At 36.1% G+C, this 27,107-nt stretch overlaps 1 protein-coding gene across 2 annotated transcripts in view; it reads right to left on the bottom strand.

Moving 5' to 3' along the window:
* The window catches only part of LOC149084943 (chloride channel protein 2-like), a 424,727-nt gene that overhangs the window by 112,275 nt on the left and 285,345 nt on the right, over positions 1–27,107 (bottom strand). For both annotated transcript variants that reach the window (XM_089232681.1, XM_089232680.1), the window contains 3 exons: positions 23,558–23,668; positions 17,146–17,243; positions 12,631–12,746 (listed from right to left, as the gene is read on the bottom strand). In XM_089232681.1, the coding sequence (XP_089088807.1) occupies positions 12,631–12,746; positions 17,146–17,243; positions 23,558–23,668 (325 nt within the window). The remainder of the gene's footprint in view (positions 1–12,630; positions 12,747–17,145; positions 17,244–23,557; positions 23,669–27,107) is intronic.

The following is a 27,107-nucleotide window of genomic DNA, read 5'->3' as shown; positions in this document are numbered from 1 at the left end:
CGCTTATGGTGAACAGATGTGATCTATAGATCAACATAATATCTAGTTTTATATTATCAATATATACATTTATGACTTCGGCCGTTTTGAATTTCACTAATTTTTCGATAGCACCAAGTTCATGTCTAACAAACATAATAACACCTCCAGATCTATTATAATCTCTAAATTTAACAAAATAATCATACTCAGCAAAGCAAACATAATCATTTATATCATATGTGGATATTTCATCTTCCCGAGCCCATATCTCGGTGAGACAGATTACATCAATTTGTACTTCAAGTGATTTTAAAAATATCAGAAATTCGTCAAAGTTTTTTCGGATGCTTCGAATATTTAAATTTAAAAATGTAATAACATCACCACCATTTCCCTCGTATTCCAATATTTGGAAAAATTTATAGCTGTTTGCGGATCTATAAGTCGAATCAACATCAAATTGATCAGTACTTAACCTCTGTCCAACTGACATAAGCACAAAAATATGAATATATTATTTTCCAATATCAAATATTTACGATATGTTATGAGAAAAAAATATAGGCTATATATATTATTTGGCGAAACAATCGATAAATTTGATTTACCCTGCCCCTTTTCCCCATTTTACCTAAACACGTAGTTCTAGTTACACAGGAAAAAATGCATACAAAAATTCTGTCTGAATTTCATTCATTACCTTGCAATGGTATGGATTTCTCCGATTGTTCACAGTCATTGTTTTCTTCATCTTCAATTTTCAGTTGATCCAAAAATTCCTCGTTCCATACTCGTATCACTTTAGACGTTGGATTTTTTCGAATGTAGAGTTTTCCTTCTTTAACCCAGGCGTAAGCGTAATCGTTGTTAATTTTAAATTGCCTTGCACAATAGAACAATTTCTTCACAGCTACGGGTAAATGTTCATTTACGTATATCCTTCATGATCCGAATATAGGGTCGATTTTATCAGCAGTTAAATTTTCCGATTTTGCTTTACTTATCCATTTCATTCTGCATTGTTCAGATGAAAATCGCACTATAATCGGCTTGGGTTTATTTTTTACTTGAGTTGAAACACGATGCATTACTTGTATAGGTGTTGGGTCAGTAATCCCCAGTTCAATTTTTATGGTTTGTACAATGTGTTCAATATTTTCATCTTTATCTTCAGGCACTCCATTTATCTCGATATTACATGCTCGGCATTTCGTTTCCAATGAAGTTAGTCTATCGCGCATCTCGTACATTGTCCGTTTGAGAGAATTATTTTCCGCTTGAAAATGCAGGCATTTTTTTTCGACGTTGTTTTTGTCTTGCTGAGCTCCTTTCCAAGGTCCTTTATGGATGCAGCATTGAAATTTATTGATTGTTTGATATCCTCAATATCCTTTCATACATGTTCCTGTTTTTCAAGTGCACTGTTTATAGATTTCTCTAACGTATAGATCATCTCAGTTCGAAAGTCCCTTATCATTTTTTCCAGTTTCTGGAACCACGTTTTGATTGGAATATCACCTATCTCACGGCTAATATCGGTAGTTTCCTCGCATTTTGCACATTGCCAATGAGCTTGTTTTCCAGTCGTCAAATGTCCGTCCGGGTTTACACATGCAACGTGGAACACTGTCCCGCAACCAATACACTTGATATTACCTTTTCATCCAGAGATATTATCATTACATACACTACACAACATTATTTTTTGTTATTTGTATATAGTTATTTAAGTTCAGACCGATAAACAAAAGTTGTTTTTTTTTTCCCTCGTTTTTTTTTTTCTCTTCAGCTATTTAGCAGCGCATAAAAAACGCGTTCTCTCAGTTCAAGAGCGTGTTGCCAAAAAAGCACCTGAAGACAATAGCCATGAGAAAACTCAGTATCCTACGTTCCTTGGAGACTGGAAAAACATCTGTGCTACTCGCCGAGCTGCATAACTTCAAAGGGAATAAGCTTCTTTTTTTTTCCTCGGAACCAAATATTTCTATAGGGAGAGGAAAAATCGTTTTGCAGACCCATTCAACACACGCGTTCAATTAACAATATTGAAGATGTCTGTCTTTTTTTACTCAGCGAAAAGATAGCTGCTGATAGCATACAATTAGTATCCTTGAATAGATATACAGTATACCTACCACACAGGAGGGGGAAAAATCGTTTCTGCTCTACAGCAATACGGATTCCTATGTTGGGCCACAACTAGATGCTTGGTCACCCAGGGCAAGCGCGCATTTTGACGCCTCCTTGTAATGTTGGAAGCGAGGTTTCAGAATGAAATTTGCCCCCCCCCCTCGGGGGTTTAGCGGGCGGGGCACGAAACACGTCTGCTCTCCCCCCCCCCCCCCCCATTTGCGGCCCTGGCTGGACTTTTTACACTATGGTGTGTAATTTTTTTCCCGCTCAATGTCTGTCGGATGACCAGCTGCATGTAGAGAATCGAACCATTCCTTGCCGTTCGTGTAAAATTGAACTATTTATGTCCGATGATAGTAATCACAAATTTGCTCTACTGGAATAATGAAACGCTCCTATGTGAGCAAAAAAAAAAAAAATACTTAAGATTTGTTTTTTTGAAAGTTGAAAGGATTTCAGTGACATATTGATGAACTAGATTCTACCCATTCTACCCCACATAAGTTTGCTTTTATATCTAAATGATATATAATTTTTTTTTTTTTTTTTTTGTGTAATTAACTGTAGAAAAACTATCCGCTGTCGTTTAAACTGGGAAAGATGACAATAACTTTTAAGTTCATCTCTTAAATTCCGTAAAATTGTTGTGCAGATGTCAACGCCCGATTTCCGTATGGTCCAGTTCGGCATTTGACCCCAAAAGGATAGGGCTGACATGGGAACAGCCCTGGGGCCTGGGACAATTACCATAATTTTTTGGGGAGTTTTTTCAAGCTGTAAATTCACTACACAAGAGCCCGTGAAAAGTTTTGCTTTGGGGGGGCGGGGCAGATGCGGATTAAAGTCAGTTGAGGCCCGAACGCAAAAGTAAATACTGGACCCCTTAAATTAGAAATAAATGTAACGTTTGGGTTTTACATGGCCCAGGGTGTGCGCCTGGTGCGCTCGCCCTTAAATCCGCTTCTGTTTCAGGCCGCCAAAAATCCCAGCGAACGGAATGTGAGGGCATAGCCCAGGCAACAAAATTTAAACAACAGATATTTACTGACAAACGGTTGAGGCTGTCAAAGAGAAATGAGGAAAATTGATTTCCACTGTGAAAGTGAGAGCCGCTCTTAGGAATGTGTGACAGGAGTGGTCGCACTGGGCACCGTGCTTTGTGGGCCCCCGCAAGGCTGTCATGAAGTCTGAAATTACTTCTTGCATTAATTCTGAAGTTTCATCCATTCTGGAATTATTTCTTTCAACAATTCTGAATTGGTGCAGGAATTATTTCTTAAAATTATTTTTGATTCATCAAGTCCAAAATTTTTATCAGTTCCAGGATTTTTTATTTTCTTTCATTAGTTTAAAATTACCTTCAGTGCTGAATTTTCGCTTGTTTTAGTGTTAATCTATTGAATTGTGTATTTAACATTTTATGTATGGATATTTCACAGCATTCTTGCATATTTTAAAATAATGGATGCCGATTCCTCAGGGGTGTAGCCAGAATTTCTTTCGGGGGGAACCAAAGTGATAGAACAATAGATTTGACCATCTTTTTCCCTTTTTCGGTCATTTCGGGAGGGGACCAGACCCCCAAGTCCCCCCCCCCACTACGCTCTTGCGACTCCTACCCCGAAATATATAAAATCGGGCAGATATTTTTCGTGTCTGAAACTATTGAGATGCACTGGGCCCCTTAGGTAAGGTCATTCAAGTATTACGTCAGCATCGATGGGGGAGGGGGTTCCCGATTTGCTGACAACAAGGGGGAGGGGGGTTTGGATTTTGCTTATGTCATCAACCATCCTTTATGATAATATGAAATATTTTTAATGGCATCTTACTCAGTCCGTCAAAAACGAAAAAACCTTTGGATATATTATGGGCGCCTGAACTAACATTCTCCCTAATGATAATTCCTTACAGAGCCTCTTCAGCGATCGCTACATGTTTCACGGATCCTTCAAGTGCTCAGGAAATGTGTCCGGGCTGCTTAAATGCTCTGGAACTGTGCAACGCATCACTCAAGTGATCCGTAATTATGCCACATCATGAAGCAGGGCCCCTTTATGATAAATGTATAGCGTGAAAAACAAAAAAATGATGAAAATCATCCCGGGCTGGAGCCTTGTCAGCCTACCCCTTGTGGGGGCCATGGCCACAGATCACTTATATAATCTGGCAATGTTTTGTGGGCAACTTGAGTGATGTAGAACCGCACTGGGGGATGCTTAAGTGCTCTAAAATTGTACCACATGTCACTCAAGGGATCTCTAAATGTGCCACGGATCGTTTAAGTGTTCTGGTACTGTGTCGCGGGTTACTTAAGTCATCTTTGAATGTGCGATGGGCTTACTTCTGTGATCCCAAAATGTGCCAAAGGCTTACTTCAGTGATCTGAAAATGCGCCATGGCCACTTAAATGCTCTGGAATTGTCCCAGGGGTTATTTAAGCGATCTGTAAATGTGTGGCTTAGTTCATTTTCACAAAATTGGGTTGGGGGGGGGGCAAGTCACATCAGATAACCTTCAGGGCCACATTTGGTCCAGGGCTTACCATGTATGGCTTAAAGTGTGGGTCGCAATGAATTTCTTAAATTTTGAGTTCTTACCCTTCAAATAGCATTGAAATTAACAGAAATTGATTATAATAACATAATTTCAAAAGAAAATACCTTTATAAGTTTTTTACATTAAAAAATATTTTTTTCGTCTGGGGGGGGGGGCGCACGAGGCCCCTTGGCCCCCCCCTCCTGCGTACGTTTCTGATCCCAACAATATGCGTTAGAAGATAGGGGGCAGTGCTGACGAAATTTTGCTGACAAGGGGGGAGGGGGGTCAGAGTTTTGCTGATTTTTGCTGACGGGGCGGGGGGGGTCAAAAATGGCTAAAAAATTTTCTGACGTGATGCCTGAACGGCCCCTAAGGGCGGGATTGCCGTCAAAAAGAATGGGCAAATCCAGGCACGGCTCGGGAGTCCAAGAGAAGAAGCCTCGCAAAAATTAGATCTGGTTGAAACTTTCCATAATTTGCCTAATAGGGCCTCAGAAAAATCACTTGGTCTGGGGCCCCGTCAAAGATCTCAGCACAGGCAGCGTTGGGGGATGTGCGAGGGCTCTTATACACTCATATTATGTCAGGGGTTCTCAAACTTTTTCCACCCGCGGCACCTCTTTTCCTAATCAACACTTATACGCGGCTCCCGAGATCAGTTTAACAAAGAGTCTCTTTGAAAAACCTTTGCAGGGTGCCGCGGCGCACAGTTCGAGAACCCCTGCATTATGTATTTGTATCACTTTCTGTTTTCAATATAAGCTTCCTCAATATTCTGAAACCACTTTACTCAAATGACCCGCAACGTTACTGTGTGGTGATGGTTGTCAATTAAAATTATCGGAGAACTTGAAACGCGAATTTAACTAATTCATCAACAATCCAATCATTGATTGAAAACTGTAAAATACATACGATAGAACTATTCGATTTCAGAATACGCATTATCATAGTTTTAAAGAATTGATGATCAAAACCATCATTGATTGATGATTAAACCCATTTTCCACCACTTAATCGGTTTATAATAGAATTTCACAGCTTTATGTGAATATTATGTGGGGGAATCAGGGCATCTGTCCCAGAGACATTTTGAATTAACAGAAACTGAAAAATATAGCAAAAAGGAATTTTCTTTCAATATTTTAATTTATTCAAAAAAATAATTTTAATTTTTGATTGCCCTGGGCAGGGCCGTCTTTAGAGCATCATGGGACCCAGGGCTAAGCAATTTTTCTGAGATCCCACCTGGCAAATTCTCGAAAATTTTAACTGGTTCTCATTTTTGTGAGACCCGCGTTCTCTAGAGGCCCCCGGGCCGTGCCCATTAAGACGGTACTGGTCTTGGGGCAGACACGGGATCCCTATACCCATCCTGCATAGGTATCTTACATTTTACTGTAGTAAAAATCTTACCACTACTACAAAAAGTAGGTTGAAAAACGGGTCATCGCCAAAATCAAATAGATTCGAAAAAACGGGACACTACTTGAAAAAAGGACGTATGGTCAGGCGAAAATATGTGTAAATATTATGGCCTGTACAGAGAAATGACTCGCATACTTTGAGCAACACCAATCATTTCTGACTTCCGGCGTCCCTGAGTAGAAATCAGATGACGGACATCGTGGCGAACCGAGGGCGTTGACGAGGCGATATTAGATCACAAACACCGGTAGACAGGGATTCTGGCGTTCAAGTGGTGGAATCCAGTTAACGGATATTTCGACGAACCCAAGGCGTTGACGAAGAGGCGTCATTAGATAGCGGACATTGGCAGTGCTCCACGTGGATTTCGGCATTCAAGCGGTGGAGACCAATGGCGGACGTCGTGACGAACAGATAGCATCAGATTGCGGATTTCAGCGTGAAACGAGGAACAGTATCAGATCACTGCTATTGACTATGCCAGCCAACACTAGATCGCAGTCTGCAAGATCTACGAAGGTATTAAGACCGAGAACGTGTAACGTTACCATTTAGTCCCCGCTGGAAATGGTCCTTTTCTAGTCATTTTTATATTGTTATTACCTTTTAACATTGATTCTGGGATCAATCGGCGAGATCTTGTGCCGCCGATCGACTGCTATGTTACGATCTTTTGCGCTGCCGAATGTAAATATTTTTAGCTCATGTGAATATGTAAATTTCTCAAATGTTACGTCGATTCTAGTGCCGCAGAGTCTCGATACGGATTGGTACCGGTAATGTGAGATGAGGAAGTTTTCCCTTATATGCCGGTAACGTGCACCGAACAGACACGTTGGTCGTTACATTTCATTTCATCCCGCCTCGTTCCAGTCATGAGTTGATGATCTAGTAGGGTGCCTCGGCACCGTTTGATCCGTTGATCGTCCTCTTCATCTAGTCAAAAATCGCTCATCCTGTTTTGTAGTGTATACGATATGTCGGCTCTCATCCATGAAGGGTTATTCGTCGAGTTCATCTCTTCGGACGCGTGATGCGGTTGCAATGGAGCCTCCCCCCCTCTAGGAGATCGCACGGATAAATCACGAAGTGAACTGTTCGCGTTCTTGTGACAGTGACATCCGGAAGGCTGTAATCCAAGGAGGTGAGAACGCTTGATTCAGGTGAGAACGCTTGAAATCTGATATATTAAAGCTAAAACTCTAAAGCAAATTTACCGATGTATGTTTTGGCAGACTTAAAATGTTGTAAAAAATATATAGATTAACGCCGAATTAAAAGTCTAAAGAAAACGAAATAGTTGTCAAATCATTATTGTCATCTGTCTGACGAAATTATTTTGGAAAGATAAAAATAGAATCCGGGAAGTAACTTTCATCGTTACAAACGGACATCCTTAAACGGCATTCTTGGAGAGCAACTGACGGGAACATCGGACCAGCCGAGTTGTTCGGATGATTTGCGAATATAGCGCTACATGAGACTGAAGGCCGATTTGAAGCACGGATGTGATAATATATAGCTCTCAAATCATTAAGCATGCAAATGAGGAGTAACGCACATGCGCCCCCATCGACATCGGCGTTCCAAGCGGCAAGTTCGGAAACTATAGTTATACTACTTATAGTTTCTTTTCTTCCTAAAACAGTTCGTGACACGTCGGCACCGAAAACGTCCGTAAGTAACAAAAGTTTTAGTCGACAAAAAATAATTATAAACGAAGTATATGATAGACATAACACAAACTCAATAATAAAACATAACACATGCACTACTATTACATAGTCAGGGGAGCGCCAACAAGGCCATGTTACAATCTCAGAATGTTCAAATAAATGTTTTAAAAGAAAAAAATGTGTTAATTCATTCTTCTCATCTGTGGTGCAATAATGGGTCACGAAATCATTAAATGAACCGGGAATGCAACTTTCTTGCATTGCAATGTAAAAATAAAATTTACTATTACTAGAATTTACAATTTGTGCAATTTTATGACACACATACAGGAATATGGACTTTTTTCAATAATATTTGACATTAGTTTTTAGATATTGTATTGTAATTGCGTGAAATCAACACACAACTAAATAAAAAAATTTTATAACATTTTTTAATTGGCCGATAACAGGAACAAAGAATTAACGATTAACATGAACAACTTAGTACTTAGTGAGTAAAACAAAGAACAAGAGAAACTGGATCGGCACATTGCCTTTTGTAGATCTGGTAACATGAAGTCACGAGTTCAGTTTCATTTGCATGATTGCAATGATGCCACGCCACCCCCCTCCCAGAGGAGACATGCTGGAAATCAGCAGTCTCTGAGCAATCCTTGAAGATCGATGTACACCACTTGGAACTGAAGGCAATTGCATAGCTGGACTTGAAGGTTCTTCTGTTAAGAAAGCTGGTTTCAACCTCTCTATTGAGATATTGCTTTCTCGACCATTAAGTTGTAATGAAAAATATTTGTCATTACGCTTAGAACTTTATAAGGTCCATTGTACGTTGGCTGGAGGGATTTTTTAATGCCCTCTTGACGTACAAAAATGTGCGAACAAGTGATCAAAGCCATGGGCTTGAATAATGTGGGTTGACCATGGCGATCATCCTTGACCAGACCAATCTTGTTGCACTTTTGGCGAAGCAATTCCACATATTCATCATCGGTCGCCTCATCCATTCTTTGATCTGGGAAACAGCTAAGAAGTTTTAGTATCGTACCATACACTTGGCGTGATGTCAGAATCCTCTTGAAGACAAGTGCGTAAACCCAACAATTTGAGTGGGAATGCATCCATCCAGGAATTGGTTTCTAATAACTTGCATCGGATTGATCATTTTTGACGTACCATGGTCATTTTCTGCACACGAGGGCTAATTAGACCAGGACCTACAGTTTATCGCTGATTCCGAACGGCAGGCTTGTTTTTTATACTCATCGAGAGGTTGGTGCGCTAACCCCTGGATGGGGGACTCCCTGCAATAGCAATTTTTTTTTTGCTGCAGTCAAGTTGCCATTTTTTGTTGTACCCCTGTGTCAGGAAAGTTTTCTGACAAGGACAAACCGGGTATCAAACTCGCGACACCTCTAAACATTCTTTGGTATTTTAGGCGAGTATCTTATCAACTGGGCTACCGTGCCCCTGCATCGGATTGACGCTTTTAAATCTCTATGCTTCCTTTTGATAATGCCATCTGCAGCTGGGTTTTTTTACAACTCTATGCATGTATTCTTACGAGTGTAAAACATTCCGTTATGTGTCATGCATTGACAGCAATAAAATTAAAAGTGCGAATAGCAATACATTTTTAGTTGGATATTATATACAAATACAACGCTACAACAGGAAAATGCCCAACGAGGTGGCTGAGAAAAAGATGCCCATAAAAATATGGATGTCATATATTTCAAAAATACAGCAATCCAATTAAAAATGCAAATTAACAAAAATTATAAACAATATATACACAAGATAAAATATTATACAATGCCCATGAAGAATACTTATGGTTGTCTTATTCTAAGAATGCATCCGAACACATCGTGTCTGAAGGGTGTTCAGAAAAGTAAAAAGTTTGGAAAATTGATTTTGAAACTAATTCGATAACGCAAAGGAATAAATTGAAATTCAGCAACAAAAGCTTAAGATAATTAAATTTAACAGACTTATTCTGAAAAGTAAATGAAAAAAAAGGCAGTGTATCACAAAAGAAAAAAATGAATCCATCTTTAATTGCTTTAACTTGCTTATACGACATTTTGCCGTCTCATCCCGTAATAGTTTCAACATTAAAAAAATTGAAGCGGATCAGCGTTAGGCCGTGATTCTAACCACACGAGATATTTTGTGAAATACTGTTCTGTCTCACTGTGCATTACTACATCTGCCATTGGTTCATCTTCATCACTTTCACAGTCATCCTGATCAACTTGAGTAATTATTTCTTTCCATCCTCCAAAAAAATGATATCCCGGATCGTTACTATCAATTTTACACCACATCCTCTTCATGACAGGACTGGAATACAGGGAGTCCCTGAAGCATATCAAAGCTGATCTTTTTTTGATCATCTTCAGTGGTTGCGTTAAAACCATGAAAATACGGGCATATAGCTTCCTAAAACTTCACGAGACTTTAATCCATCTGCTGTTTTCAAATTGATTGCAAAATTTTCTATTTCATCACTTTTTTTTTTAATCACTGATGGTTGCCACACCTAGTCCTGTAGCATATTTATGTGCTACAGTTCCATGATTCAAAGATCCAATTAATTTAACAATTAGTGAACAAGGCACGTTCCAGATCAAAACATTTATTGCTTCAACATTCTTTAAACAAGTTACACATTAGAGTTCAATAAAAAAAAACATTAGTTCTAAAATCGACAAATACAATGCTACAACAGGCAAAATGCCCAATGAGGTGGCTGATAAAAAGATGCCCATAAAAATATGGATGTCATATATTTCAAAAATACAGCAACCCAATTAAAAATGCAATTAATAAAAATTATAAACAATATATACACATGATAAAATATTATACAATGCCCATAAAGAATACTTATGGTTGTCTTATTCTAAGAATGGATAGCTTCTCGATTTACGCCAACATGTTTATCGTATTTCTTTTTAAACGTGTCAATTGTGTTACAATTTACTACCTCCGGGGGTAAGCTATTCCATTTATTAACAACCTTTATATTATCCATGATATTCACTGGTTTTTGATTTTAAATGAAATAGGCGATAATCTTTCTTATAACACAAAATATCCCTTTTACTTGGTATTTTTAACATCACTTGACCTCAGACATCTTTGTGACCTTATCATGTAAAAGTACAGCACATTGTCCACTGAACACTTGCTATGACTGTAGAGTTGGCTGGATCTAATGAATCTTCTTTTTAAACAGCATCATTGTTAACATTCAGATAATGAAAGTTTTTTCCACAACCCTAAATCCCCTTCAGTTTTCTTTTTTCTAGTGTGTTGAAGTCAAATTTATACTATCAAATTTAAATCAGACATTCTTAAGCTTTTTAGCAGCAACTTAAAAACATCAACATCAACATTGTGTTCCTCAGATATATTTCCAATTTCAAAAACATGCGTATTGAATAAATTTCTAAATAATAAAAGTTTTTTCGAAATTTCTGTAGCCAGTGGTAGGCATCTTAACGGGTGAGTGGACAGGAATGGAACCAGTGCCAAATCAAAAAAGGACCTGAAATTATTGAAGACTTTCATCTATTCTGAAATTAATTCTTTTTTCAATTCTGAATTTTTATTAATTTTGGAATAATTTCTTTCAACAATTCTCGCATTATTTTGCATTAATTATGGATTTATGTGTATATACTTCTATCCATAGACGCACGCAGAATTTTCTCGAGGGGGGTTTTCAGATTTTTTTCCTTCTGAGGGTTTACTTTTATTTCTGCAAAATAACACTACAATCTTGGCTCAAGGGGAGGGTTACAACCCCAAAACCCACCCCTTACGTATGCCAACGCTTCTATCGTTAATTTCAAATTTTGAAACTGATCTTTCTTGAAATATTTATTTTCTATTAAAAAAACAATTATTTTCTTTAAAAAGAAAAAAAGAGAACTTATAGGTTAAGAGCCCCTAGTTAAATTTTTCCCACACCCCGAGGGTAAAATAATAATAGTAATTCAACATATCTATAGATCTGATATAATAATGTTAGTAGATAAACAAACCAAATCAAAGTTCAAAAATCATTACAATAACCTTATAAATGTAATTACGGCCCTTGAAACTAATTTATCATTTCATTTAAAAAACAACTCATTGGAAAAAAAAAAATTGTCAAATAGGCTGTGAAAAAAAATTGCAATTAATATTATCGCTGAAAAAATTATTTATATTGTATATATCGAACAATAATGAAGGAAGACGATGCAGGAGACAAGGGATTCGCCCTGTTTTTGCCTGTAGGGTTGGTTTGCGTTTTGAGTTCGAGATTGAACGCTGGAATGACCAGTTCCAGCACACACTCCTAATCACACACTTTTTTCGCCTTTACATGCACACTCTTGAAGGAGGTTCTGAAGTTGTTTACAGCTATTGCGCACGCAAACGCATACGTGTAAAGGGGCCCTTAAGACCTCATGTAGTACTTTCATTAAGTTTTCAGAAAGTCCATAACTTTCATTTCCCCTTTTTCATGGACATCTTGTTGATTTTGATAGCTAAGTAATGTTAAAAAATTATAAGCTATGCAAATTAGAATAAAAGTTTGTTATACCAAATTTGCACATCTATCCCAAAAAAATTTCACTAAAAAAATTTACATTCTCATCATATTGAACTTTGCTATGTACATTTTTCTTTAAAAAGCAGTAAGTTCTTCAAATGGTGAATTGCAAATCATTTTAATAAAAGGATTCTTGTGAGCCATCTTCATTATATCAGATGTTAACAGTTTAAAGTAATTAAAATTATCTCATAAAAAAGCAGTTTTATATTCCTTGGAGATACCATAAAAAAACTTAGGAAAATGAATAGTACTTACTGTGAAGATGTGGAAATGATTGAAGGCAAATATGGCAACTTTTTAATTTGTATGATACTGTCATATATGGAAGATTGTAAAGACTGTGCAATAGCATTAGCTATAAGAACAGCAATCTGGAAAAAAAAAATAGACAAAAGAGAAGTTCATCTAGCAAAAGTTGTTACAAAAATATTGACAGGTTGATGTTACACTAATATTTATCACAGACTGATTTTCTCGAGTTTTTGTAGTCAGTGACATTTAAAACTAAGTATTCATGATTATACTGTGGCGACGCAATATTCCTCGAGATCGCTGTTGTGACGTACATGCCCTCTCTGGCTCTACAGTCGTCCCACGGGCTCACGTTTCTGCCCGATATGTACCTGTATAATATTCCAGAATCTGTTTGTTGTTCTTGTAACAGTCGGTCACATACAATTTTGTTCTCAATTTAATTGAATAAAATGTTAATAAAATTTTAACTTGCAGCAATTATTTATATCATGGAATAATCTAAGACACTGACCAGCTAAAATACCGATATGCATCACAATCCAGAGGAAGCGCCAACATGAATAAAACATTTGGGAGGAGGAGTGTTGCCAATTGTCCCAGGGCTGTATCAAGACATTTTAAGGCTCTAAGCACTTGAGTGAGTATGGTGCCCCAAATCAGTCCCCAAAATAGTTTTACTCAATATTGGAATCTATCAATGGAAAAAAGGAAATTTTAGATTAACTAATTTCTAAGGCCAGTATCAACATTTTAAAGCACACAATTTATTTATTTGAAATCTTTCCTCCGATTTTTTCTCTAAGTTGTTCCTTATAGTTGCAAAGTCTTTGATAACAAACATCTATAAAACTAGTGCTATGTAGCATATATCTTCTATACTTAGTAGAGATGTAGAATCTTGTTGCATTGTTCTGTTGAAATTGTTTAAAATATTTTGAGAAAATGGGCACTCAATCAAAATTTTTTTTTTTTTACCATTTTTGTTTCTTAACCGATCAAAGTACCTTTCAAATTTTTATTTCAGTGCTTTACTTCGGGCTTCAAAATTATAAGGTTACAATTTTGTTATCTTTCCATTAAAATTTTGCTAGATTCATTAATTAATTACTAATTTTTAATTAAAAACACTAGTGAAAAATGTTTAATTAAATTAAGTTACATATATAGGGTGGTAACTATTGACTGCTCAATAATTACACACAATTCCTTATGGAAAAGTGTTTTCAGTTTTTTGATTGACCCATAATTAATGAGTTATAATGCTTTAAAAAATTATTACATCACTTCGAAATCCTGCCAAATTCATTGAATGTACACCAAAGGTACAACTAGGTGTTTTTGGAACTGGATAATAATGGATAACCCTAAAGAAAAATTGAGAAAAAAGCAAACTAGTTTTTTTCTCTCTCGTGCGTGTGTGCATTTTCAAATTTGTATGGGATCGTTATACCTAAAATGAAAAATGTTGTTTTGGTCAACATCAGTGTTTATGTGTGTGATTTGCCTCGTTTAAATTAATAAAGTATTGCTAACAATTTTGAGATAAGATTTTTCTTCCGGTTATAACATAGAAGTTTCCAAAGATTTACATATTGCATCCATGCAGTGCCGTCTTAACACATGGGCACACCCAGGCATGGCCCGGAGGCTCAAGAGAAGAGGCCCCCCCCCACAAAAATGACATATAATTGAGATTTTCAAGGAGTATGCATGTAAATTTGTCTGGTAGGGCCTCAGAAAAATCACTTGTCCAGGGCCCATGGTGCTTTTAAGAGTGTCCTGCATGCATGGCCCTCACACGGGGGTGCTAAAAGGGCTCTAGCCCTGGGGTCCGGAACAATTATAATTTCTTTTTCCATGCTATAGATTTGTTATAGAAGGGCCCATGAAAACTCTGGCACGGGGGCCCTGCCAAAGATCTGTCTAGGGGTTCTGCTTTGGATGTGGGGGCCATGGTTGCAGCACAGCTTTTGGTTGTAATTCTGCAACACACTTGAATTCATTAACACAATAATCTTGTTGAATGAAATCGATCCCAGTTAAAAATTGCCACGATGAAGTCTGACAAATACAGTTTATAAAATTTTTACAGCATCTCATTTATGTTATGAATGTGCATAAAACAATACTCAAAACCATATTTAAAGAACAATCAGTAAATAGATGGCTTCATTTTGAAAATTGAGAACAAATGAGGGGGGAGACATGATTTTTCAGGGAAAAAAAATCAAGAAATGAAACACAGAAGAGCATCTGAGATACTCTTGTTTCGTTTCATAGGGGCAGAAAAATTAGAAAAGCCTAGATTGGCAAGAGTCTGAAGTCTCTGCTAAGTGAGGCCAGGGGCAATGGCCCCTTTTATAAATACGTAGCCAAATGGAACTTTATTTGAAAAAATAACCAAGTTCTGAGCAAATAATGTAGGCTCATATAAATTTTAAAGTCAATCTTTCTTGTAAAAAGGTAAAGTAAAAATCTATTAACACACATTTCAGCAAGATAAAAATCAATTTTAGCCACAAGGAAATGAAATATCTTCGTTGCAACATATAAGGGAAAGTGCACCAAAATTTGTCTCCCTCTTTAATTTGCATGTACAGAGCTATCATCTTGCAAAAGTGCCAGGTTCTGAAACTCTTCAGAACCATTCAGCTGACTACTAGCAGTGACACAGTTGCTTTGCTCTCTTCATTTAGGCTTCAATTTTCCAAAAATAGTTCTTGTTATAACTTGTTACAGAGCATGAAATAAACTTGGAACAGTTATATATTGGCTCAGTTATAAAGGCTGTTATAAATGTTTGCTCCTATATTGCCAACTTTCATATATCAAAAGTGACATAGTGTTTTTATTCCGTGTGGATATGCAAATGAGTTTTACTGTTCAGTATACTAAGTTTTTACAGGCTATTGATTCTGCTGTCTGATTCTTGGAATGGGAGGTTTTCCCTTAAAAGCCACCAGTGTGCTGAGAGAGAGCAAGATCTAGACACATAGCTAAAAGCATTTAACAAGGCGTCTCACCTTGAGCAGAGTATATCATTATGTCCTGGTGAATCGACAGTCTAATTAAGTTAGATGCAGCAACCTAGGGCCACCAGGCTCTTGTTCCTATCAGCCATAGGACGAGCGAGATGGAGCATTAGCCTTCTCTTTGGGACACCGACTCTTCACCGAAACCTGATCTTGTGTGCCTCATGTGGAGAAGGGAGACCTCGATGGGGACAGCGGAGCAGGGCTGATGCCGTCATAGAACCTCCACCACACGGGATGCTGAGCAGACACAGTTTCGTGTCTCGACTTCTTGGGATACTGGCTAGTGATGTCCACACAATTGAAGGAGATGCTGATGTGTAGATGTAATGAACTCTGTCTAATAGACTAACAGATCGGGGATACCTAATCAATCTAATGTTCAATATTTACTAAAGTTAAAACTATAAAAAATTGTTGTTTAACCAGTTAAAAAGATTAAACATAAAGTTCTAAGAAATGTAAAAAACTTTAACGTTGTAATAAACCTTATTAGTGGAAAGAAAACTGTTTCATTGTTGTCATTCGCAAATGCTAATTTTATGTTGGGAAAGATAAAAATAGAATCCGGGATGTAACAACGGCCGGTACATCTGGATCTTGTCATGCCACCTCGTATTCTCTAGTCATCCCCCATCACTCTTGTCATCTGGCTCCAAGTCATCCATCGTATTGCTTGGTGCCGATCCCAGCCATCTGCTTTGTGTTGATCGTTGTGTCGGCTCCAGCTGCGGGGCCTACCATTCTCGCCACTATCTCGCCTCGTTGAGTCTCGTCTCGGGTCGTGACCATCGCTCTCTCCCGTCAAGGTCAATGACGTTGCGGCTCGTATACTTCGAGCAAGGGTCGGCAAACTTCAGTTGCCGGACTATACCGTGATATTTCAACAGACTTGCATGAAGATTGGTATGTGAATTTGAGAAATACTTTTATGTTAATTTGTTAATCGTAACCTAAATAATTCTTAAAAATTTTAATAAATTTACTTCTGTTAAAATCTAAAAACTCTCTTAAATCATTTGTCTCTCTCTCTCATTGTGTGTCAATTTCGCTAAGTTCACCAGATCAGAATCCTGGGTTGTTATGCAGGGAAGTCGCAGCAGAGCAATATGTATTTTTGGATTATCAAAGTAATGCAGTGAGAAAAACATCTACTACTCTCCCTTTTCTAGCATTACTCACCTTATTTGCATATCATGGCTAGGCATCATTTTAAGAGCTTCTGGAATCATTTGATTAGTTGTTTTTCATGAAGTTTAATTTGTGAAGATAATTGGAGTGATTAGGTAGGCTGAAAATTAGTTGTTAAATTATTTGAATTCCATCGCTAGTTTAAATGAAATTTTTATAAGAGAAAAAGCTGTCAGCTCACTATTTTTATTGACAAGTTAGAAATTGCCGAAAGAATAAAGATAGGCAACTTTTTTTAATTTGAAAATATCAAATATGAAATAAGCTCTTCATAACAAAGGATGATACATACTATCACAGGTAGAATATGGGACATCTGTCCTGTTAGTTCAAAAACAATGACAGATGTTGATACGGTGTGAGTGGCGCTACCAGAGAGTGCTGCTGCACCTGAAAAAGAAAAGAAGTTTAAGCTTTAACATGTCAAATATACATCCACATTAAGAAACTAAAGTATGTTTTCACATTATTTGGCCATCATATAGGCCTAATCATGGTTCATTGAGTTCACACTCAAATGTCTTGCTGTGACATGTGTAGGACAAATTTTTAGCAGGTGCATCTATTCTCAAAGGGTTTAACACAGGTGTGGTCAACCTTTTTCGAGCAGTGTCACTTTTCCAAACATTTTTGATATGTGTGTAACTATGAATTTCAACATTCAGGCCATATGTCCGATTTCACAGGACATGACCGTTTCCTTCTAATATAGGATTTCTATTTCTGTATAGGATTGACCATTTCCCCTAATTGACCGTCCTCTTGTTTTTGTAAAAGTGCTTAATTTGTATTTTTTTCCAAGTAAGAAAAATCCTTTGTTTTTCAATCAAAATGTTGTTCTGAAAATCATCTGCGTGCATTGATAAAGTTCATCTTACATACATTATACTTGAAATAGGCACTGACTCCCAGGAGCTAAGACATTACCAGCTTTAGTAAAACTAGCGCTGGTGTTGGCTCACAACACTTAAGCCTCCGATAAAATTTTTCACAGGTCTAAGTCTTCTAATAATTGATGAATATACAATACAAAGCATACCCAACATGTAACATGTGCATGCCCTTTAATCCTGTACATATTCAGACGTTCAGTCAGGGCATGTGCAAGATCAATCTTTAGAGTAGGGACACTGGATTTGACTGAGGCACACAATTTCTTCCAGAAAATTTTCAATTGATAAAATTGATAATCTTTAACACTAGAACTACTGAGCAGTCACACTGACAGCTTTCCAAACTTTGATCGCCATCTGCCACTCTATTTTTCAAAATTTGAAAATGTTGCTTCTTGACATTTCCAAATTTGTTGGAAAGAATCTTTTGGAGCAAGAACAAAAATTCCTAAGTCCATTGATTTTTAGAAACTACTTTTACCTAGAACTACCGAGTGGTCATATTGATTGCTGTTAAAAATTTTGTTGTTTTTCACCAGATTTTAAATATAGTGTGAATGCATTTTTTAGGAAATAAAATTTTCTTTTCTAAAACTAGGGTTTAGAATCTTTTATGTTTTGTTACATTTCAGGTGTAAGTGAACAGTGTTTTCCAAAAGGACTAATTTTAAAAGGTGGTAGAATTTAATTTTTAATAAATTTTTTGGCTTATAAATACTTGGTAAATACAATATAACATGGAAGTGTTAAAGTGCTCTTCAGGGTGAAGCCAAGGAGGTAAATCACATTTAATACAAACACAAAGTCCACAACAGCAAAAATGCCCAATAAGGTGGCTGAAAAAAGATATATGTAATATATAACAATTGGATGAATAAAATACAGGGTGCTTAGCTAAAAGAAGGCTTATGATATTTTACTGGCACACCATTGATCGTAGAGGCATACTTTCAGTTTGAATAAGTATCCAAATACCGTGTAATACTCAGATATGCCATTCACATTGCAAAGGGGTTCAATAGTTATTAAAATAAAAATGTTAATTTCTTATATGGACACTCTGTGCCCAAAACCTACTTATAAAGTTGTTGCCCTGTCTCTTCTGATGCCAACAAAAACAATTCTGCATTTCCAAGTGCAATATTCACTCAGATATTCAAATTCAAAAATGGAGGAAAGTTGGGAAAAAATCATTAAAAATGTGTGGATAAAACAGTTTACTGGTATTTAATGCTATTTTTTCCCAACTTTCCTCTGGTTTTTGAATTTGAATATTTCAATGAATATATTGCACTTAGAAACATCAATTTTTTTTTAGCATCAGGAGACACAGGGCAAAAATTTTCTAATTGGGTTTTTGAGCAGTGTCCGTATGAAAAGTTACCATGTTTATTTTAAAAACTATACAACCCCTTGCAATATGAATGATATATATGAGTACTACACGTTATTTGGATATTTTTTCTATTTGGACGTATGCCTCTAGGATCAACAGTTCACCAGTAAACTACCATAACAGCTGTATAATAAAAAATAAAAAAGATTATATTTGACTGTTATCAAAGTATGGATAGCTTCTTGATTTATCACAGTATGTTATATAATATATAATGCAGAGGAAAAACTAAAGTTTTTAATAAACTTGTACACTAATTAATAAATTTATTTCGTAAGACATATCATTGCTCTTGCACCTAGTACCTTCCCAAGGTGCAAAACAATGCCATGAAGCATATTTTTGTGACAACGATCCCAATGGAATAAAGCAATACAGGGCAAGTCAAAAGAAATGCCAGGATTTCGAAGCTTTACTATGCAAAACGTAATTAATGTATTTATTCAAAAGATACATATATGTAGAGGTATTATAATCAAGTTTTGAATGTAGTCCTCACAAATATTTAATATGCGCTCCTTTTGTTACACGGCATACATCAAGTTCTCTCAATACAATTCAATTCTTGCCAAACCTTCTGGTTTTACTCCTGCCACAGCTACAAGATGCCTAGCTTAATTCTGCAACAAGATGGTGCACCACCACATTTTCTGACTGAAATGCAGAACTACCTCAATAAAACGTTATCACAATGGTGGACTGGTCGCATATCTGCCCTAGACAAAGCACTGTTACCTTGGCCACCCAGGGTCGTATTTACGTTTTTGCCACCTGTGGGCGATACAAATTTTGCTGCCCTCTCTCAATTCATTCTAACTTTTTACCCCTCCCTTCCACCTCCCCCCATATGATTACTAATAAATCATAAACAAAAGACAAAAAAGTGGTGCTGTATATAGTTGCGCCTAAATTTTACTTTTCTGTTCTGTATTCGTATCCTATTCCAATCTATAATGATTTCCATATAATATGGGGGGGGGGAAAGCTCGACCTCCGGCCGGCAGGCAAGCGTCTACACATCGATGAAAACAATGATAAATTTAATTCAAATGTATGGTGCATACTTTCTGCGCATTTTGGTTATATTCTATGAACAAAATCAATAATGCATCACATAATAGCTTTACACAGGGCCGCAACTAGATGCTTGGACACCCAGGGGAAGTGCCCATTTTGATGTTCCCTTGTAATGATGGAGAGGTTTCAGAAAATTGCACCCCTCGGGTCTAGCGCCCGGGGCACGAGACCCGCCTGCTCCCCCCTGGTTACGGCCCTGTCTATACATATTATGTTTAACCACACGTCCTAAAGTGCATTTTGAAATAGTGAAATACTTTCTCAAAATTGTTTCGTGGACTAATTAAAATTCTAGACGGGCCCCCCCCCCAGTGGTTTGTGCACTCGTGTGATTTAAATTCTTGCATTACTTGAATATAAAGTGTCTCACAATCACCTGAAGGTTTTCAAAATAAGAATAGCAAGAAAATGGTGACAGATACTAAAATCATTCTTGGAGAATGTAAATGTGCGAAGTAAGGAATTTCAGCTACGTCATTCATGTTTCAAGGGATTGTATGGTTATTAAAATAAAAGAAAATTAACAGGATATAACCTTTTATATGGACAACCTGTGCCCAAAAACCAAATTAAAAAATTGTTGCCCTGTCTCTTCTGATGCCAATGAAGAAATTTCCACGTTTCTAAGTGCAACATTTGCAGATATATCTGAGTTAAAAAATAGGAGAGAAGTTGGGAAAGAAACGTTGTCCGTTAGTTTTTGTCGCTTTTTCTTTTGATTTTCGAATTCAAATCTCAGTAAATTCTTAGAAACAGAGAAATTCTTATTAATTAAACAACTTTCATTCCTTCTATTTTTGTTCTTTCCCCTATGCTACTTTTATATTGAAAGCTACATAATAAAAATATATAATAGTACTAACAGATTAACTTTTCAAAGAATTTTTTACATAATTTAATATTTAAAAGGTCAGAATAATACATATTTTATAGATTTTCTCCCATTATACCAAAATCGATTTTTGTGAAATTCTTTTACATGATATTCAAAAATGAGCCGCGTCTAAAATCAGTTATCAAAAATGCATCACGAAACTCTTCATATGTACGTACCACTTACTTGGTACGTGCATCAGTTTCCAGTCAATATTCCTAAATTTCAATTCTACAGGTCTGAATAATCAAATTTATTGTATTAAATTGATTCTAAATACAGATTTATTGAGTTGGAATTAATTTTTTTATATTAGAATTAAAAATGAAATGAACAATAACTAACATATATTTTATTGTGGTCTTTTGTTTCTATATTTCATTGAGTATATTTTTTATTGCTGTGAATGTAGTTTAACTCAGTACCATATTTCTTGGAATAAGCACCACATGAACGTATGTGTCGCTGTATCAGAAAAAAAGACCAATCAACATATAAGATTTATATGAACTTAACATAAGGCCCGCATCCTCTGCACATTTCTGATACAAAATTTATTTAATGCTTATTTTTGATTTTGGAAATGCTTGCTAAATGCTCAGTAGTGCTTGCCAATTTTAAAAATACTATTAGGTTAATGGACAGTTGACTATCATGTGATACAGTAGGCCAATCTCTTGGAAATTGTGTTTTTTCAAATGCAAATGTACATACAAGTCACATCTCTCTCAGTGTAAGCACCAGCAGTCTCTAAAATCATGTTTTTCAAAACGTAAGCAATGTGATGATTAATATAACATGACAATCAAAATACTGTGCATATGTAAAAGGCACTATGTCCATTTTTGTTAATAGTGAGATAACGCTATTAATTTGCTGTATTTTTGTTACACTATACACATAGGTATATAGAACATCAAGTAATATTTCAATAAATAGCAGAGATGTTCACTTTAAAAAAACACTAAACGTCTCTCTTGTAAAATTTCCCTTTTGGCACATTGTGCCAATCATCTCCAATATACAGAAATAGTTCAACCTGCAAATGTAAACTGTTCACCTGTTGTGTTTGTTACTTATCTGAAAAGCAAGACAGACAATATAAAGATTGCAGAGAAAACACAACATAACTGTTGTCCCTGTATTTAAGACCAGTATTTGAGCCAACTTTATGTTATATGTTTTATTAAACAAGATGATCCCATCAGTAGAAAAAAACATTTTCTCCAAATTCTTTAACTATCTTTTGCAAAGTGACAAAATTTAGATGGTTTGCTTTTGGATATTATTCAAAATTCAGCAATCCTCATTCAGTACACAAACTAGAGAAAAATTTCAAGTTATTGTCTCTTGTGCTCTAATTTATCTCTAGGAAAATAAATGTTGCTGCTCAGGAGACACCTATTGTAAGGTGAGAGCCCTTTCCAAGTAGTGGGCTGTTTTTAATTTCCTTTCGATGGATTAACATAATGTAATATATACTTTGCTTTTTGTTTAAATTAAATTCCTTTATCATGACCAAAGTCAGTTTGATTGTTTAAAAAAGCGGTTTGATTGGAGCATTTTATAAATGATATTTTTGATAATATTAGTCAATGTAATTGGCACGCACATACAATTTTTTTCACCTTTTATACACTGAAAATTTTTTAGGAAAAGTCAAAAATATCCTAAAAATGCCAAAAGATGCCACGAAATTTAAGGTGAAAAAAGAAAAAAATTCAAATGCCATCAACATCTCTGGGCCCTGCTTACAACTTAACAATTGCTATCGATTCAGCACTTATCCTGTGATTATACTTGCATTTGAGAAATGTGCATTTTTCATAAAAAATTATGAAACTGAATTCATGTAACTTTGGGTAACTTCACGCAAGGGGGGGGGGGGTCTGTTACTGTATACACCAAACCTCATTTTCTTACACAGCTGAGCATCTATTACTACCACCACGACCGACCTATCTGCTTGTCGAAACTATCACTTATCAGTTTTTCTGATGGTTTTGAGGAAAAAGAATTTCACTTTTTATAATGGTTTTTCCTTTCCCTCACAAAAGAAAATGTTCTACTTTCTGTGGTGGTTTTCTTTCCCTCTCACAAAATTTCACTCTTGTGTTGCTAAAGCAGTTTCCCTTTAAAAAAACAACTTCGGTTCATAGGTTATAAAGCGTTGGGACAAGAAGTGGTAAAAGAACCCAACAGCTGGAATGAATTTAATCCACTGATATTTGGATAAAATATCTCACCTGTGATCATAAAGGAGAAGATTTAATAATATTAACCACAATATACAACAAAATATTTAAGTAATTTGCAATTGAAATACACAAAATTTGTGAGGAAAAATGAAACTGCTTTTTTATGAAATATGTATTGAGGAAATTGTTTCAGTGATTAAAAAAACTATTTTAAATGTAACAACAGTTACCCATCATATACAACAATATAGTAAAACAACACTCACCAACAACAGCATAGCCACCCGGGAGTATTTTGAACACATTTTCACCCATACGTATACCCTCGGGAAACCATGCTGCCATGCACTCTCCTACCAGTCTGCCAAAAGCAGCTCCTGAAAATTGAAAATTTCTATATTTAAATATGATCATTAACCACAGTTGATATAGTATCAATTTTTTGCTACAAATACATAACACGCATATGATTTGGTACTATTGTATTCTTTAAATAACATTAATATAATAACAGCTCAGATCAACCAAAACCTTCCCGTAATAAGAAAATGGTTTGTTGCAAATGATCTCACATTAAATCATACTAAAACAAAATATATTCATAGGCGTAAACTTGTATCCGGTCCATGGGCCCCGAGACATCCCCTCACATAATATTTTTCAAGAGCCAACTTGCCTCCCAACAAAAATTCGGGTGGGTATGTTTCACACGACACTTGGCTCAGAAAAAAACTTTAACAAAAAGTTTGTTTAAACCTCAATCGACTTGTTCTATGAAAATAACAGTCTTATCTCGTGATCACCTCTGCCACTTGATTCTAAATTCCATCATCTCAGATGGCTTCGGCCCAAAGTGAAGGTGGAGCTTTAGATTCAATTAGCATGCACCTTGCTTTATCTAAAAGAGTTCTGTTTTTCCTCTCAGCTAGACCATTTTGTTATGGCATATATGGTGCAGATAATCTTCTCTTGATTCCACATGCTTTTAGGAAATCATTGAATTCAGTACTACGGTATTCTCCAACTCCATTGTCACTCTGCAAATGTTTGATGCACGCTTCACAGTCATTCAGTTTTTCATTCAGATTGAAATACATTCCTTGAACTGCATTGTTTCTTTGTGCAGATTTCAGGTCAACTTCATTGATATGACCTAGTTTCATGTGCCAGGTCATGATCTTGGATTCTGCTGTATACCTTGAATTTTCTGGTCGATTACTAGCATCGTATGTGTACAGACCATTTTTCTTGGGTACAATCAAAGCTATTTCTCCTTTTTGGTTTTTAACAAGAGCTTCATTCCTTTTGAAAATGACAGTTCCTCCATATTCAGTGATTTTGTTCACAGATAATAAATTTGTCATCAGTTCAGGAACATACAGCGTATTCTTCAATGTAACTGTAGAGTCTCTGTTGGATTTCAGTTCTATAGTTCCCTTTCATTGGAATTTAGTGTTTTGACCTACAACCGCTAGATTTATCATTCCAGTATCATGGTCCTCGATGAGATTTTTGAAACTGGAGTCATCACAACACATGTGAGATGTGCTTCCACTATCCAAACACCAGGATGATTTGGCTTGTGGTTTGTCTACAAGTGATGACAGACACTTCTCTTCTGCTTTGAAGGAAGAGTTATCTTTTTTCACACTCTTTGACCAGCAGTCCGGAGCAAAATGTCCAGGCTTTTGGCACTTACGGCATCAAAATTGTGTTTCTTTTTCATTTGATAATGCTTTTGTATGCCAAAACCTGTGGTGTGGTTTCCCTTTTCCATAAAATGCATCTTCAGGGTTCATACTCATTCTCCTAAAAAAATTTCCCTGACTTTTCCAGGTTTTCCAGTCAATTTTTCAAAAAATTCCAGGTTTTTTGGAATAAAAAAATTGATATAAATTAATAAAAATTTACAAAAAATTAATTATAAAATTATTTATATTAATTATGGAATTAATAATTTTAATTACAATATCATAATGACATCATAATCATAGATTTTTTTACACGCATTTATGCTTTTTCAAATATGCCTAATGGAGAAGAAAAATGGAACAAAATTAAGAAATGAAAGATTTTTCCCTTTTCTGCAATTTCAGTGCCTACAATATTTAAGCCTTTACAGTTGCTTCCTTTGTGACATAATTAGTCAAAGATGTAGTTGGTTTCACTGCAACAAAATTCTTTACAGTTGGCTTGCACTCGCGTAAGTGCTAGAACTGATAAGTTTATCAATCGGGGGTTGTTCACTGAACTCCTCTGATTTCACATGCTTGTCATAGTTCTGGATAACTTATCTGCCCATGTCACGAGTTTTGCCGCAAAGCTCTGCCACCATGATTTATGCGGGTCATTTTTGACTGCTTCGATCTCATCAGCCTACTGACAATCCGCCCACACACAAGTTTTCTTACAACACAAAAAATTGTTTTCAAATAAAAATACCGAAGTGGAAATCAAAATATACACGTGCGTCATCCGCCGTTCCTAACTGGTCAACTTACGAAATTATCGCAACTCAGCTTTGTAATCATTGCTTTCTATGATGAGTAGTTATGATGTTTCTGGAAACACTAGAAAGAGTTATGATAAGATCGTAGCAATACGCTTTTCCAAGCTGACTTACGAAATCCTCGTTCCTCCTCGACAGTATCTCTACTGTATAGTTTTTGCGATATTTTACGGATTATCAATATTTATGGGAACTTATAATAAAATATAAGTCCCTTTTTTATCCCGACGGAATTTTTTTCCCCTCTTTATTATTTTTTTTATCAATTTTTTTCCCGATCAAACGACAATCGTGACGATTTTCCAGGTCGTTGCCTGAAATTTCCAGTTTTTAAATAAAAAATGGGTCATTTTCCCTGACTTTTTTTGAGTAAAAAAATTTTTCCCTGACTTTTCCCTGACCCGTACAAACCCTGATCTTCAGGTTGCCTTCCAGCCTTGGAATGCGAGCTCCTTGCTTCACTTTCCTCAATTATCTTTATTTTCAGGTCTTCTGGTCGTGGCAATTCATCTCTGCACTCTATTGCAACCCGAAAGTTCTCGAATGATTCTGGAAGACTGTATAACATCATTACATGCAGCAGGTCATCATGGATTGTAACATCCATATCTATCAATTTGTCTACAGTGTCCATAAATGCATTGAGATGCTCTCTTGCATCTTTAATAATATCAATTTTTTTAACAAAGTTTCTTTTCTTGCAGGACCAGAACTTTGATAGATACCTTTTAGTGTATCCCATACATCTTTGGATGTAACACAATTTTTTACTTGTTTCAGTTCTGTAGGGCTGATGATAAGCAACAAATCAGATCTTGCCTCTAGATCTTTGTCAAGCCATTCTTGTCTCTCCTCATCTTCAGCTTGTTCTGTGATTTTCCCATTCACATAATCCCACAGTTTACTTTTAATAAGTAAAGCTTGTGCCTGAACCTTCCAGGTGCCATAGTTTTCTTTGGGTAGTGGCTGTATAGAACTTGAAACTCTGGTGGTTTCCATTTTAATATATTTATTCAGACTCACTAACTTGCATTAAGTGAGCACTGGTCCCCATAACCTAAAGTAACTTCAAATATTTTATTTAGACAGGAAAAATGATAGTACCTTCATAAGGAAAGACAAAGAGAATACAAAAGGTAAACAAAAAGAACATTGCCACACATATGTAACATAATACACACTCTGAGGGGTGAACAAAATTAAGTGAAATACTATTGGGGGACTACTAGATTAACAATAACAATATAGACAATTTTTTTTATATATCATTACTTTCTTTCTAGCTAAGATTAAATACAAAATTCAAT

The sequence above is a fragment of the Pholcus phalangioides genome, unplaced genomic scaffold (genome assembly GCF_987345545.1).
Source record: "Pholcus phalangioides strain wild (caught in Gottingen) unplaced genomic scaffold, Ppha-v1.0 ptg000007l_1, whole genome shotgun sequence".
NCBI lineage: Eukaryota > Metazoa > Arthropoda > Arachnida > Araneae > Pholcidae > Pholcus > Pholcus phalangioides.
Note: the sequence above shows the minus strand (reverse complement) of the source record. Positions and strands in the feature narration are given on the sequence as shown.